The following is a 15,057-nucleotide window of genomic DNA, read 5'->3' as shown; positions in this document are numbered from 1 at the left end:
AAATTTATATATATATGCACACACACACTGTGGCTAATAGCCACTGATGGACCTCTGCTCCATATTTTTATCTAACCCCCTCTTGAAGCTGGCTATGCTTGTAGCCGCCACCACCTCCTGTGGCAGTGAATTCCACATGTTAATCATCCTTTGGGTGAAGAAGTACCTCCTTTTATCCGTTCTAACCCGATTGCTCAGCAATTTCATTGAATGCCCAAGAGTTCTTGTATTGTGAGAAATGGAGAAAAGTACTTCTTTCTCTACCTTCTCCATCCCATGCATAATCTTGTAAACCTCTATCATATCACCCCGTAGTCGACATTTCTCCAAGCTAAAGAGCCCCAAGCGTTTTAACCTTTCTTCATAGGGAAAGTGTTCCAAACCTTTAATCATTTTAGTTGCCCTTTTCTGCACTTTTTCCAATGCTATAATATCCTTTTTGAGGTGCAGTGACCAGAATTGCACACAGTATTCCAAATGAGACCGCACCATCGATTTATACAGGGGCATTATGATACTGGCTGATTTGTTTTCAATTCGCTTCCTAATAATTTCCAGCATGGCATTGGCCTTTTTTATTGCAATCGCACACTGTTTTGACATTTTCAGTGAGTTATCTACCACGACCCTAAGATCTCTCTCTTGGTCAGTCTCTGCCAGTTTACACCCCATCAACTTGTATTTGTAGCTGGGATTCTTGGCCCCAATGTGCATTACTTTGCACTTGGCCACATTGAACCTCATCTGCCACATTGACGCCCACTCACCCAGCCTCAACAGATCCCTTTGGAGTGCCTCACAATCCTCTCTGGTTCTCACCACCCTGAACAATTTAGTGTCATCTGCAAACTTGGCTACTTCACTGCTTACTCTCAACTCCAAATCATTTATGAACAAGATAAAGAGCATGGGACCCAGTACTGAGCCCTGCGGCACTCCATTGCTTACCGTCCTCCACTGTGAAGACTGCCCATTTACACTCACTCTCTGCTTCCTATTAATTAGCCAGTTTTTGATCCACTCCATGACTCTCGAGCTTACTAAGGAGCCTTTGATGAGGAACTTTATCAAAAGCTTTCTGGAAGTCAAGGTAAACATCTATCGGGTCTCCTTTGTCCACATGTTTGTTCACCCCCTCAAAGAAATGTAACAGGTTAGTGAGGCAAGATCTTCCCTTACAGAACCCATGCTGAGTCTTCCTCAATAACTCGTGTTCTGCCGGGGGATATGTGCTTCAGCAGTGCTTTTAATGTTCATCCTTGGTACAAGCCGTGCACTGGCTCCCCTGAAGTCTCCTCTGAGGAGGATGGTGCAGCTGAGCCGGATCTCCATCTCCCCCTTGTCCTTTGGTGGTGACGGTAGCATAGCTGTGTAAAAGGAAGTTTCCCTCTGTCTTACTTTTGGGCAGCCTGGAACTCCAGAATGCACCTGGGGCCTCAGTCACCGTCTGAACCTCTGCAGTGCCAGAGAGCGGACTGTTCTCATGACTAGCGGGGAGGGGTTGTCCTCAGCATGTGAAAAAGGGGAGTCCCTCCTGCTCCTGTAGATCTGTGTCTTTCTCTGTCATTATGCATGGCTTAGAGTGGCAAGGTTATAAGAACATAAGGGAAGCCATGTTGGGTCAGGCCAGTGGCCCATCCAGTCCAACACTCTGTGTCACATAAGAACATAAGAGAAGCCATGTTGGATCAGGCCAGTGGCCCATCCCGTCCAACACTCTGTGTCACATAAGAGAAGCCATGTTGGATCAGGCCAGTGGCCCATCCAGTCCAACACTCTGTGTCACATAAGAACATAAGAGAAGCCATGTTGGATCAGGCCAGTGGCCCATCCCGTCCAACACTCTGTGTCACTTAAGAACATAAGAGAAGCCATGTTGGATCAGGCCAGTGGCCCATCCAGTCCAACACTCTGTGTCACATAAGAACATAAGAGAAGCCATGTTGGATCAGGCCAGTGGCCCATCCCGTCCAACACTCTGTGTCACATAAGAACATAAGTGAAGCCATGTTGGATCAGGCCAGTGGCCCATCCAGTCCAACACTCTGTGTCACATAAGAACATAAGAGAAGCCATGTTGGATCAGGCCAGTGGCCCATCCAGTCCAACACTCTGTCACATAAGGACATAAGAGAAGCCATGTTGGATCAGGCCAGTGGCCCATTCCACTTGTTATTGGCTATTTGGGTGAAGAAGGACTTCCTCTTATCTTTTCTAAGCCAACTACGCATTAATTTCATTGAGTGCCCCTGAGTTTTTGTAGTCTGAGAAAGGACTTTTCCCATCTACTTCCTCTCTCATGCATAATTTTGGAAACCTCTATAATGGCACCCCTTAGTCGCCATTTCTGCAGGCTAAGGAGCCATGACCTGTTTAGCCTTCCTTCCTAGGAAAGATGTTCCATCCGGCCAATCATTTTTGTTGCCCTTCTCTACACTTTTTCCAGTGCTATAATATCTTTTTTGAGAAGCGGTGACTACAACTGTACACAGTATTCCAAATGAGACTCCGTGGCGCAGAGTGGTGAAACGGGAGGGACGGTGGCTCAGTGGTAGAGCATCTGCTTGGTAAGCAGAAGGTTCCAGGTTCAATCCCCGGCATCTCCAACTAAAAGGGTCCAGGCAAATAGGTGTGAAAAACCTTAGCTTGAAACCCTGGAGAGCCGCTGCCAGTCTGAGTAGACAATACTGACTTTGATGGACCGAGGGTCTGATTCAGTATAAGGCAGCTTCATATGTTAACAGTCCGAGCTCTCTGCTCACGACCTGAGGTCGATCCCGGCAGAAGCTGGGTTCAAGGTAGCCGGCCCGAGGTTGACTCGGCCTTCCATCCTTCCGAGGTTGGTAAAATGAGTCCCCAGTTGCTGGGGGGAAAGTGTAGATGACTGGGGAAGGCAAGGGCAAACCACCCCATAAAAAGTCTGCCATGAAAATGTCGTGATGCGACGTCACCCCAGAGTCGGAAGCAACTGGTGCTTTACCTTTTCATTATGATACTGGGTGATCTGTTTTCAGTCCCCTTCCTAATAATCCCCATCGTAGCATTTGCCTTTTTTATTGCAGTCACACACACTGAGTTGACATTTTCAGTGAGAAACATTATCACGACACCCAAGATCTCTCTCCTGGTTGCCAGAGTTAAACGCAAAATCGCCAGCGGCAATCTGGTGCCCGTCTTTGCATTCTGGCGCCAAACGTTTCTGTGTTTGTGCGTGGTGGGGGGGAAAGTTAAATTTAAACCTCAACCCAAAGCCATTTCTCCCTCTCTCTCTCTCCCTCCCCTTTTTGGGTTTATTATGTCATTTGCACGGGCGTTGGAGGGTTTTTTTTCCCTCACCCCCTAGGGTTTAATGGAGGCAAAACAGAAGCAGACGCTTATTGTTCCCATAGTTCTGTGTGTGACAGAAAAATTAATGGAAACGTTTTTGAAATGATTGAATAAAAACCATGGTAACAAAAGCCAGTCAGATGTTTCTCAGGTTACCCGTGCAAGCAAGTTTTCCTTTATTTGTGACACCTGGTAATTCCGTTTGGCGGGGGGCGGGGAGAGGGAAGACAGTTGGGGAAGTCATTGACTAAAGAAAAATAATCCCTTCCAGTTCCTTGACTTGGAGGGCAGAATGAAGAATCTGCATAAGGTCTCTGGAGAGCCAGTTCGGTGTAGTGGTTAAGTGTGTGGACTCTTTCCTGGGAGAACCGGGTTTGGTTCCCCACTCCTCCACTTGCGCCTGCTGGAATGGCCTTGGGTCAGCCATAGCTCTGGCAGAGGTTGTCCTTGAAAGGGCAGCTGCTGTGAGAGCGCTCTCAGCCTCACCCACCTCACAGAGCCAGTTTGGTGTAGTGGTTAAGTGTGTGGACTCTTATCTGAGAGAACTGGGTTTGATTCCCTGCTCCTCCACTCAAAGGGCAGCTGCTGTGAGAGCCCTCTCAGCCCCATCCACCTCACAGGGTGTCTGGGGAGAAGATAAAAGAGATTGTAAGCTGCTCTGAGTCTCTGATTCAGGGAGAAGGGTGGGGTATAAATCTGCAATTCTTCTTCTTACATGCGTGTAATGCTGAGCAAAAACCACTTTGGCTGGAGCATGGGTGAATTAGCAAGGGCAGAGTCTCCGGGCCTCACTGCCGGCCTGATCACTGCGGATCTCTGTAACTTCTGCTAGCTCTGAGCCAGGGCTTGGCTTCTGGGTGTCACAGAGAGGTGGCCTGTGAGAAGGCTGCCCCATTCAACCCCTCCCCCTTCCATCTGTATGGCCCCACCATTGGAGAGCTGCCCATCTGCCCCCTTTGCTCACTGCCACTCGCTGCTGCTCTGAACAATTGCAGCATCGCTCAAGAGGGAGATGAGCTCCACCATTTCTTTTGTAAATCACCTCTCCCTGCAACTTGGGCACCTTCCCGATGCAATTCGTGACCTCAGCAGTGAGCACAGCGAAGTCCTGTTCATAGCCCTCGAAGCCAGATGTCATTTTGGGTCCCGCAGCCCCCCCCATCTAAAATTTTCTCCCCTGCCCCCCCCCCCCCCCCGCCTGGAATTTCCTGGCTACGGGCCTGGGTGCCGGCTTTTTACTGGTCAGATAAAGCAGGCGGGTTGGCAGGAGGTGGGTTTTTGTGTCCAAACAAAACTGATCGTCCACAGAGAAACAAGCAAACAAGGTTCCCCGGATCCCCAGATTTGTGGCTGGTGCAACAAGGGGGGCGGGGTGGAACCCACTTAGATGCGATGCCCCCAACCCCTTTAGAAAAGCCTGGTGCCTGGCAAAGACCGGTTAAGCGGTGCTTTGGCGTTCTCTTTCATAGCAAGGCTCTCAAGGGGGAATGGAGACCACCATTTGATACACTTCAGTTGATCGTCTTGGCTGCGTCTGAGAGCTGATAATCTGTGCGCCAATTAACTCCGTTTCTCTTCTCAGACAATAGGGACCAGGGTGTGTTTGGAAGGCACGTGATAGAGGTTTCTCAGTATCGGCTGGGGGTCAGGGGTAGTCTCTTGTCACTCCCTGGTTGAGACTTCCAGAGCACACCGCCTGGAGTTCCAGAAAGAGCGGCAAGATCCGGTTGCCGTAAATCCAGCAGTGGGTTTGGTCTCCCAGCGCCGTTTTCTTTTTGGCCCTCATGCTTGGTGTTACGATGGGTTTTGGAAACATGGCCGTCTGACAGCAGTGGGTCCTGTGAATTTAGGGGGAGGTGTTTGTGAGCTTCCTGCATTGTGCAGGGGGTTGGACTAGACGACCCCGGAGGTTCCTTCCAACTCTGTGGTTCTGTATTGAATAATAATAATATTTTATTTATATCCCGCCTTCCCCGCCGAAGCAGGCTCAGGGCGGCTAACGACATCTCGATCCATACAATAAATTATACAACAGGTTTTAAAATCACATTCACTTAAAAACATTCCAATTAAAATTAACATTCCTGGTGCTACTCGATTAGGCGTAACTATTATGGCGGAATCACTTAAGGCGAATCATCGGTCGTTCAGTCAGGTAAAGGCCATCCTGAAAAGGATGGTCTTGCAGGCCCTGCGGGAACTGTTCAAGGCTCCGCAGGGCCCGCACTTCTTCCGGGAGCTGGTTGCATAGGTGTGGAGCTGCAACGGAGAAGGCCCGTGTACGGGTATTCTTTAATTTTGCCTCCTTCGGCCCGGGGATAGTCAGCTGGTTCTTCCCAGCTGACCTCAGCGCTCTCTTGGGTTCATATGAGGAGAGACGGTCCTTCAGGTAGGCAGGTCCTCGACCATATAGAGCTTTAAAGGTGATAACCAGCACTTTGTAACGAATCCGGTATACAACTGGCAGCCAGTGCAGTCTGCGCAGCCCCGGCTGTATGTGCTCCCACTTCGGGAGCCCTAATAACAGCCTAGCCACCGCGTTCTGCACCAGCTGCAGCTTCCGGGTTCAGCACAGAGGCAGCCCCATGTAGAGGGCATTACAGTAATCCAATCTTGAGGTGACCGTTGCATGGATCACTGTTGCTAGGTCCCGACGCTCTAGGAAGGGAGCCAACTGCCTTGCCCGCTTCAGATGAAAAAACGCCGACTTGGCAGTGGCTGCTATCTGGGCCTCCATTGATAGTGAAGGCTCCAGTAGCACTCCCAAGCTCCTGACTCGATGCGCCACTTTCAGCGGCACACCGTCAAAAACTGGGAGAGGAATTTCTCCTCCCTGAGTGCCGCGACCCACGCAAAGGACCTCTGTCTTCGTCGGGTTCAACTTCAGCCCACTCAGCCTAAGCCAACCTGCCACAGCCTGCAGTGCCAGATCCAGATTCCCTGAGACGCAGTCAGGCCGGCCATCCATTAGCAGATAGAGCTGGGTGTCATCTGCATATTGATGGCACCCAAGCCCATACCTTTGGGCAATCTGAGCAAGGGGGCGCATGTAGATGTTAAATAACATCGGGGAGAGAACTGCTCCCTGCGGCACCCCACAATCTAATTTGTGCCGCTGGGACAGCTCACTCCCAACTGCCACCCTTTGTCCCCGTCCCTTGAGGAAGGAGGAAAGCCATTGTAGGGCCAACCCCCTAACCCCTATGTCGGCGAGGCGGCGGGTCAGTAACTGATGGTCGACCGTATCGAACGCAGCCGACAGATCTAACAGCATCAGCACTGCCACGCCGCCTCGATCCAGTTGCCATTGGAGGTCATCTACCAAGGCGACCAGCACTGTCTCTGTCCCATGGCCCGGGCGAAAGCCGCAGGGGTCAAGTATATCTCACCCTATACTCTGAATCTCAGAGTCTCAGAGCAGCTCACAGTCTCCTTTACCCCCCCCCCACACACACACAACAAACACCCTGTGAGGTAGGTATGGCTGAGAGAGCTCTTACAGCAGCTGCCTTTCCAAGGACTACTCCTACGAGAACTATGGCTGACCCAAGGCCATTCCAGCAGCTGCGAGTGAAGGAGTGTGGAGTCAAACCTGGTTCTCCCAGATAGGAGTCTGCGCCCTTAAAAACTACACCAAACTGGCTCCCCAACTGAGCCCATGGGAATCTTTGGGTTATAAGAGAGGCCAGTGAGGGTCACGATCATCTGGGTCACAGCAGACTAACTCTTTGTTGTTGTTCCGTCGCACAGTCGACTCCGACTCTTTGTGACCCAATGGACAAAGTCGCGCTAGGCCCTCCTGTCTTCCACCATCCTCCGAAGTCTGCTCAAATTCGTGTTTGTTACTTTAGTAATGCTGTCCAGTCATCTCATCTTTCGCCGTCCTCCTCTTCTTTTACCTTCTGTCTTTCCCAGCATCAAGGTCTTCTCCAGTGAGTACTCCCTTCTCATTGGGTGGCCAAAGTCTTTGAGCTTCAGCTTCAGCATCTGACCTTCCAGGGATCAGTCTGGGTTGATTTCCCTTAGAACTGGCTGATTGGATCTTCTTGCAGTCCAAGGGACTCTCAAGATTCTTCTTCAGCACCACAGCTCAAAAGCATCTATTCTTCTGTGTAACCCTACCCCCCAGCTGATTGGTGGTAGGGTGAGGTGGCGAAAAGGCCCTGGCCACCTTACTCAAAACCACGGGTGGGCACCAGGAAGAACTCCACGCAGGAATCAGGGGTCAAAATTTTGACCCTGGGGAAGACAACAGAGGAACGGGGAGGGAGTATGAACCTGAGCAAATTTATTTTTGTCTTCTTTCCTTATTTGTGTTTCTGCCTAGCTTTTGAGCACGTGTCCTGAAAAGGAGGTTGGTAGGTAGACAAAATGGCAGCAGGTGCATAGGGCAGTTACATGGAGTTAAGCTCGGTTATGATTCAGTGTGAGAAGTAAGGATTTAAGCCAAAGGCTGCTGAGGAGAGGTGAATTTGGGGGAAGAGAACGGGGTGCTGTCGGGCACATTAGGTGAGGGGGGTGGAATTTCAGGAACAGCAAGGGAGAACAGGCTGCCCAGTCTCAAAAGATTTTGGAAGGCAAGGAGGTTTGGCTGTGGTTAGTGCTTGAATGGGAGACCACCAAGGAAGTCCTGGATCACTATTCAGAGTCAGGCAAGGGCAAACCACCTCTGAACTTCTCATGCCTTGAAAACCCTTTGGAGTCACCATAAGTCACCACCACCAGGAGAAGAGCGACCTGCACGGTTAGAGAGCGAGGGAGGCATTTGATAACATCGAGGGGGCCTAGCGGGAATCTCAGGGTGGCCGTGGAGAAGGTCGGAGGTTAGATCTCTGCAGCAGTCCTGGGGCAGAGGGCAAATGCGGTGGGTTCTTTCCCATTCTCAGGATAATTATCTTAAATTAATGGAATTCTCCCCACTTCTCTCCTCCTCCCCCCCCCCCCGGATCCTGTCCCTCATCCTCTTTTTCCCCACCCTTCCTGCAGTCCCCCGGGTCGTGGCCGTCTCTCCCCAGATGCGCTTGGTCGAAGACAATCCCTCCTCGCTCTCCCTGGTGGAGATCTACAAGCAGCGCTGCGCCAAGAAGGGGATCGAACACGACAGCCCCATTTCCCGTTACTACGACCGACTGGCCACCGTCCAGGCCCGAGGGACCCAGGCCAGCCATCAGGTATCAAGATTTCGGGATAATTCTTCAAAAAAACTTTTTTTTCCCCCTCCAGGCTTGTTTAAGTAACCTTCTTGCTTACCTGGCTTTGTGTTCGATGCATCCGTCCCACGCTCTCCTCTCCCCTTCCCCCCCACCCTCCTCCTCCTTCCTCCTCCGTCAGCAAAATAATATTTCAAAGCAGAATCGCTCGAGGACACGGAGAGCACCTGCAACACATTAATATTGTGGCGAGCCTCTGAAAAAAAGACGAACCCTCCAAAGAACCTCATTACCTCTCCACCTTGCATGATTAATAGGGTATAATTATGACCAGATAAAAAGACAAGGTGTATGACGCAGCAGTTTGGTGTAATGGTTAAGTGAGCGGACTCTTATCTGGGAGAACCGGGTTTGAGTCCCCCACTCCTCCACTTGCACCTGCTGGAATGGCCTTGGGTCAGCCATAGCTCTGGCAGAGGTTGTCCTTGAAAGGGCAGCTGCTGTGAGAGCCCTCTCAGCCCCATCCACCTCTCAGGGTGTCTGTTGTGGGGGAGAAAGCTAAAGGAGATTGTGAGCCGCTCTGAGACTCTTCAGAGTGGAGGGCGGGATATAATTCCAATATCTTCTTCTTCTTTTATTAGATGGCACTCTGTGTGTGTGGGGGGGGGTGGTTCTCGGTGGCCCCCTGATGCAGTCCCTGCACTTGGGATTCAGAACAGCCTTGGAGTTTTCACGTGGGAGGCGGCCATCGCCCTCGTTCTTCTCCATGGGGGGGGGGGCCTTTAGTGTGTGTGAGTGCCCACTTGCAGTGTTATCTCCTGCCCGCTATGGGTTTGGTCCTGTGGACATGCCCTCCTAGCGGAGTGGCTTCTCTCCAGCAGAAGGGCTTGATTCTCCACTCCTGCACTTGCGCCTTCTGGAATGGCCTTGGGTCAACCATAGCTCTGGCAGGAGTTGTCCTTGAAAGGGCAGCTGCTGTAAAAAGCAAACAAAAACTGCGGGGAGAAGGTGGAGTGGATTTTCCATCAAGGTCTCTGTGCCCAGATAGATAGGGCGCTGGGGACCTCGGTGGAAGATTCATTCCACGTTTTCCTTGCAGCTTTATGTGTGCTGCAGTGTATTTCAGTGGAGTGGAGATAGTTCCACTGACAGCTGATGCTCAGGCTTCCAGGAGTTGTGTCCTTGCAAATAAAGGGTTGATGCTTTGAGGCAGCTTGTCTCTGCTCAATGGGCCTGACCTAGTGAGTACTGTAACCTGGGAATCTACAGCCAAAGGGGAATATCCTGGAGAGCCGTTGCCAATTTGAGTAGACCCGGGAGGAAGGGGGGGAAGCTTGCTGTGCCATTTCATTGTTTCCCCGGGCTCAGAGCATTTTGTATTTTTTTTAGTTTCTGCTGTGATCCTTGTGCTTTTCCTTGATGTTTTAGTTTTAAAAAAGCATTGCCACCTTTCCGTTTTAAAGAAAATATTGGAAGAGTTTTAAGCGTGTCTGTATTTTAAGTTAAAAATAACATCTTTAATTGTGTATGTCTGCGTCCTTTATGAAGTTTATATCTCTGTTACCTCACATTACATTTTATGACTCAGATGGCCTGCCCCGCAAAGTTTCATTTGTGTGTCAGATCTGGCCCTCCTAACAAGTGAGTTCAGCACCTCTGCATAAGCTCTTGAACTGCGCTGGAACGGCCTGACTCAGTATAAGGCAGCAGATTGTTTAAAAAAAATGTTGACTTTTGCAACAGCTGCCACCACTGCGCAAAGATCTTCACTGGGTGGCTGAAAGTAATCTGCGGCAGCCATTTTGTGTCTGGCTCCGCCTCCTACAGCAGCCATTTTGTGGCAGCCATTTTGTGTCTGTGTCTACCATTGCGTATCAGAATTCCAAAGTCACCTGCAAGCTGGAAAAGGTCAGGGACCCCAGTTTTAGCATAACAAGCACTTTCAAATCTGGTACTTTGCGAATAGTGTTGCTTATGGTTTCCATTTCATAGTATTTGTGATCGATTGCCAGTTTGGTGTAGTGGTTAACTGTGTGGACTCTTATCTGGGAGAACCGGGTTTGATTCCCCACTCTTCCACTTGCACCTGCTGGAATGGCCTTGGGTCAGCCAGAGCTCTTGTAGGAGTTGTCCTTGAAAGGGCGGCTTCTGGGAGAGCTCTCTCAGTCCCACCCACCTCACAGGGTGTCTGTTGTGGGGTGGGGGAGGTAAAGGAGATTGTGACCGCTCTGAGACTCTTGAGATTCAGAGTATAGGGCGGGATATAAATCCAATATCTTCTTCAATTATAATGGCCTTCTGCTGTGTACAATAAATGCTGTCTTTTGTTGTTGTTCAGTTGCACAGTTGAGTCCGACTCTTTGCGACCCCATGGACAAAGCTGCGCCAGGCCCTTCTGTCTTCCACCATCCTCCGAATGCTATCTTACCTTACTTTAAAGAATAAGGATAGCACTGTCTTAGGTAGATTACCTCCATTATGTTCAACAGAGGCCTCGTGGGGATTCAGGACACTAAGACACGGTGTGAGCCCTTCCCCCAACCTGCCCCCCAAAATGGTATTTTAAAAAGATGTAATATGCCATCACTTTCAGCTGTATAATGAAATATTAGTTTAATAGCTTAAGAAGGTAGAGTCATACCGTTTTCGCACACAGCTTACCTCGCAGTCGCAATCCCGTTCCCTCCGCAGCGTCCGGTCGGATTTTCCCACCATCTGCGCCGGAGTTACAGGAAGTGCCGCAGCTTCTGCGTAGCAAACGTAAACTGGGTTTTAGCTGTTTATGTTTGCTACGCAAAAGCCGCACTTCTTCTCTTTCCCACTTAATTGGTAGAATTCCAGGTGTGTTGATGATGCTAATTTGTACCTGAAATGACTGTCCTTTCAGTCATTTGCGTATCATAAAGTAAACGTAAGTGACCTGGAACAACTCTTCCTTTTTTCCATCCCTCCCCCTCCCTTTTCTTGTTTGAGGCTCTTGCCTTCAGGTTGTGCAGATTTTAGCCCTCCCGGTGTAAATTAATTTCAGCCGGTGCGATTATCATTCCTTTCAAGCGCGCTGGAGCGGGTCCCAACGTTATTTCTCTTTCTAATTAATTAGGCCAGGCCGGGCTGTGGTAATTAAATATGGAGGTAGTTCGCAGATGTTTACATGTGCCGCGCAACTCTGGCTGCGGTGTGTGCGGTAACATTAACACACAGATGCTCGAAACTAATCGCAGGGCCTCGGCAGCATACTAAGTACTGGGAAAGATCAGACCGGCATCTGGGGCTTGAGATCCGTGCCAGGAAAACGGCAGCCATCTCAAAAAAGTAGGAGTAAAGAGTCCAGGGTATGCCCTCTTAAAAGTGCCACTTAGAGAGCCAGTTTGGTGTAGTGGTTAAGTGTGCGGACTCTTATCTGGGAGAACCGGGTTGGATTCCCCACTCCTCCACTTGCACCTGCTGGAATGGCCTTGGGTCAGCCATAGCTCTGGCAGAGCTGTCCTTGAAAGGGCAGCTGCCGTGAGAGCCCTCTCCAGCCCCACCCACCTCACAGGGTGTCTGTTGTGGGGGAGGAAGGGAAAGGAGATTGTGAGCTGCTCTGAGACTCTGTCCTTGAAAGGGCAGCTGCCGTGAGAGCCCTCTCCAGCCCCACCCACCTCACAGGGTGTCTGTTGTGGGGAGGAAGGGAAAGGAGATTGTAGGCCGCTCTGAGACTCTTCGGAGTGGAGGGCGGGATATAAATCCAATATCTTCTTCTTCTTCTAGATATCATTGTAGTGAATCTTGGTGCAAGGGTGTCACAGTAGATATCGGTAGTTTCATTAAAACACTGGAAGTTTGAGTCCATTGGCATCTTGAAGACCAACAAAGTTTAGTTCTGGGTATAAGCTTCCGTGTGTGCATGGACGCAGGGCTTATATCCGGAATTAAACCTCGTTGGTTGTAAAGATGACACTGGATTCAAAAACTATGTTCTGTTGCTGCCGACCAGTGTGGCTACCCTCCTGAATCTAAAAGGGGTAGAAGGTTTCTTCTGCTTCTATTCACTTTATTTGTGTTCTCATGAAAGCTTGCCCACCATTTTCTCCTTACAATACTGTTGTTCTGCTTGCCTCTCCCATTTGGCCCATCCAGCCTTGACCAGATACTCATTCATTCATTCATTCATTCATTCATTCAACTTGTATCCCGCCCTCCCCACCGAAACGTGCTCAGGGCGGCTCACGTTAGGAGCTTATAAGACCGATATTAATAGACAAAAGATAAAAATGCAAGTACATCATGAATAAAAACAATTGCATAGAAACAATGGTAGGTGCTGTTTGATCTCGCATTAAAATATATCGATGTGTCGATGACGGCGGATGCTACCAATGCGATCGATGTTAAAATTTTATTATTCAAGTATTCCTGCTGGATGTCCTCTTAGAAAAAGATCCCCCGTCACAATACGATGTTGGAGGTGGGCCAAGTGGATTAATTTCTGCTCTCCTGTCCTGTCGTTATCGATTTTGATTTGAGAATGCCTGATGGGAGGGCACCATTTTACAGGCCCTTGCGGAAGTGTGGAAGCTCTCGCAGGGCCCTAGCCTCCTCCGGCAGCTCATTCCACCAGGCAGGAGCCACCACCGAAAAGGCCCTGGCTCTGGTCATCTTGAGCCCGGCCTCTTTGACGCCGGGGAGCAGATTCTGAGACCCCGACCGAAGTGCTCTCTGGGGTACATGCGGGGAAAGGCGGTCCCTGGCCGTATTTAGCTATTTACGTTATTTATCATCTGCTTTTCTCCCCGGGTTCGAGGAGGGTTCCGCAGATTGAGTCGATGCAGTCGACAGGATGGGGACATTTGATAAACAGTGAGATCTAAGAAACGGAATTGAAGCCGAAGTATGTGTTAACACGATGACACATGAAATGAAGCGAGATTACATAAGTAGGAACCAAGTTACAGCAGCCCATACACAGTAGAGTAGACCACAGTCCCTAATAATTTCTCCAAGGGACCTTGTGAAATCATGTTTGCAGTGCTACCCTGTGTCCTGCATGGAAGAGCCGTCTTGAATAATCCGGTTCTTCATAGATCCGGGTGGGGCAGCCGTGTTGGCCGTTACAAGACTCCAAAGTTATTACTCTTCACAATTACGAAACCTAATGACGTAGACGTCAGTCTGTAATCCTGACATGTTTATTGTTTTTGCGGTTTTCCCAACAGTTGAACCCAGACCGACGATTACCAGACCCAAACTTGTTATTCCTTTAATCTGTTAAAAACATGTTTGCTATTTTGCATACTAATTAACTGCTTACTCTCTCTATATGCAGGACTAATTCCATTCAATACTATTCTTTGAGAAAGTGTTACCCTTGAGATCGCCTCCCCTTCCCCGACAGCCCTTCTGGTTAATTGCCCAGATAACGTCCTTCTCTCCCTGCCAGGTCCTCCGAGATATTCTGAAGGAGGTCCAAGGCAACATGGTGCCGCGCAGCATGCTGAAGGAGTGGGCCCTGCACACCTTCCCCAACGCCACCGATTACTGGACCTTCCGGAAGATGTTCACTATCCAGCTGGCCTTGATCGGCTTTGCTGAATTTGTCTTCCACTTGAACAGGCTCAACCCTGAGATGTTGCAGATTGCTCAGGTAGGCCTTTAAGGAGCCGGCTTCACTCATTCACGTTATTGAAAACGTTTATCCGCTGGCTTTTTACCATATAGGAACTCAATCGAAATAGGCTTGCAATCGGAATAGGCTTACAATCGAAATAGGCTTACAATCGAAATAGGCTTACAATCTAAATAGTAGTAAAATACATAAAAACCACTGGGTTAAAATCAATATTTTAAAACTGCCAGTAGGCAGAAGAATTAATCGAATGCCATCATCAATAAATTTTTTCTTCAGCTACCTCCTTAAGATAGAGAGTGTGGGGGGCCAAGCACACCTCCTTGGGGAGGTTGTTCCATAACCATGGGGCTGCCACTGAAAAGGCCCTCTCATGTACTCATCAAATGAACTTCACCGGTTGATGGGACAGTCAAGAGGACCGTTCCCTGTGGTCTTAGTTTCCTGGGCAGGTTCAGTCCCTGGTGGTACTAACCAAATCGACTCTAGATCATATCCTTTTGGAGTGGCCTGAATTTTCAGATTTGAGAGCTGAACTGATTTCCCCTTCACTTGAGCGGGAATCTTATCGCTGTAGAAGTTAAATCTTCTTAGGTTACTAAGAGATGAACATTAAAAAGATAACTTTGCATGTGGCTGCACTTTCAGCAGCTGTAGTAAAATCACAATGTCAGATAGCAAACTTCAGGCTTTCCTTTTAGCACGTGACATCTCGCTGTCTCTGACTATTGTCGTGAGAACAGTAATTAAAAAAGAAAGGTTCCGTCACCGGCATCTCTGGTTAAAAAGGATGAGGCAGAAGATCTCAGTCTAAGACTCTGAAGAGTTGCTGCCAGTCTGAGTAGATAATACTGACCAGGGTCGGATTCAGTAGAAGGCAGCTTCATGTGGAATACAAGGCATGCTAGACTTGACTGGAATTAAATAGAGGATGGTGTGGAATTGTTTTCTGTGACCCCAGAAGGTAGGACCAGA

At 49.3% G+C, this 15,057-nt stretch overlaps 1 protein-coding gene across 1 annotated transcript in view; it reads left to right on the top strand.

Annotated features, from left to right (window-relative positions):
• Positions 1 to 15,057, top strand: part of TRRAP (transformation/transcription domain associated protein) — a 280,470-nt gene that overhangs the window by 259,704 nt on the left and 5,709 nt on the right. Inside the window, 2 exon segments of the mRNA XM_060260958.1 lie at positions 8,314 to 8,498; positions 13,897 to 14,100. Coding sequence (XP_060116941.1) covers positions 8,314 to 8,498; positions 13,897 to 14,100 — 389 coding nt within the window.

The sequence above is a fragment of the Heteronotia binoei genome, chromosome 20 (genome assembly GCF_032191835.1).
Source record: "Heteronotia binoei isolate CCM8104 ecotype False Entrance Well chromosome 20, APGP_CSIRO_Hbin_v1, whole genome shotgun sequence".
Lineage (NCBI taxonomy): Eukaryota > Metazoa > Chordata > Lepidosauria > Squamata > Gekkonidae > Heteronotia > Heteronotia binoei.
The sequence above is the reverse complement of the archived record's forward strand: the minus strand, read 5'-3'. Positions and strand labels throughout refer to the sequence as shown.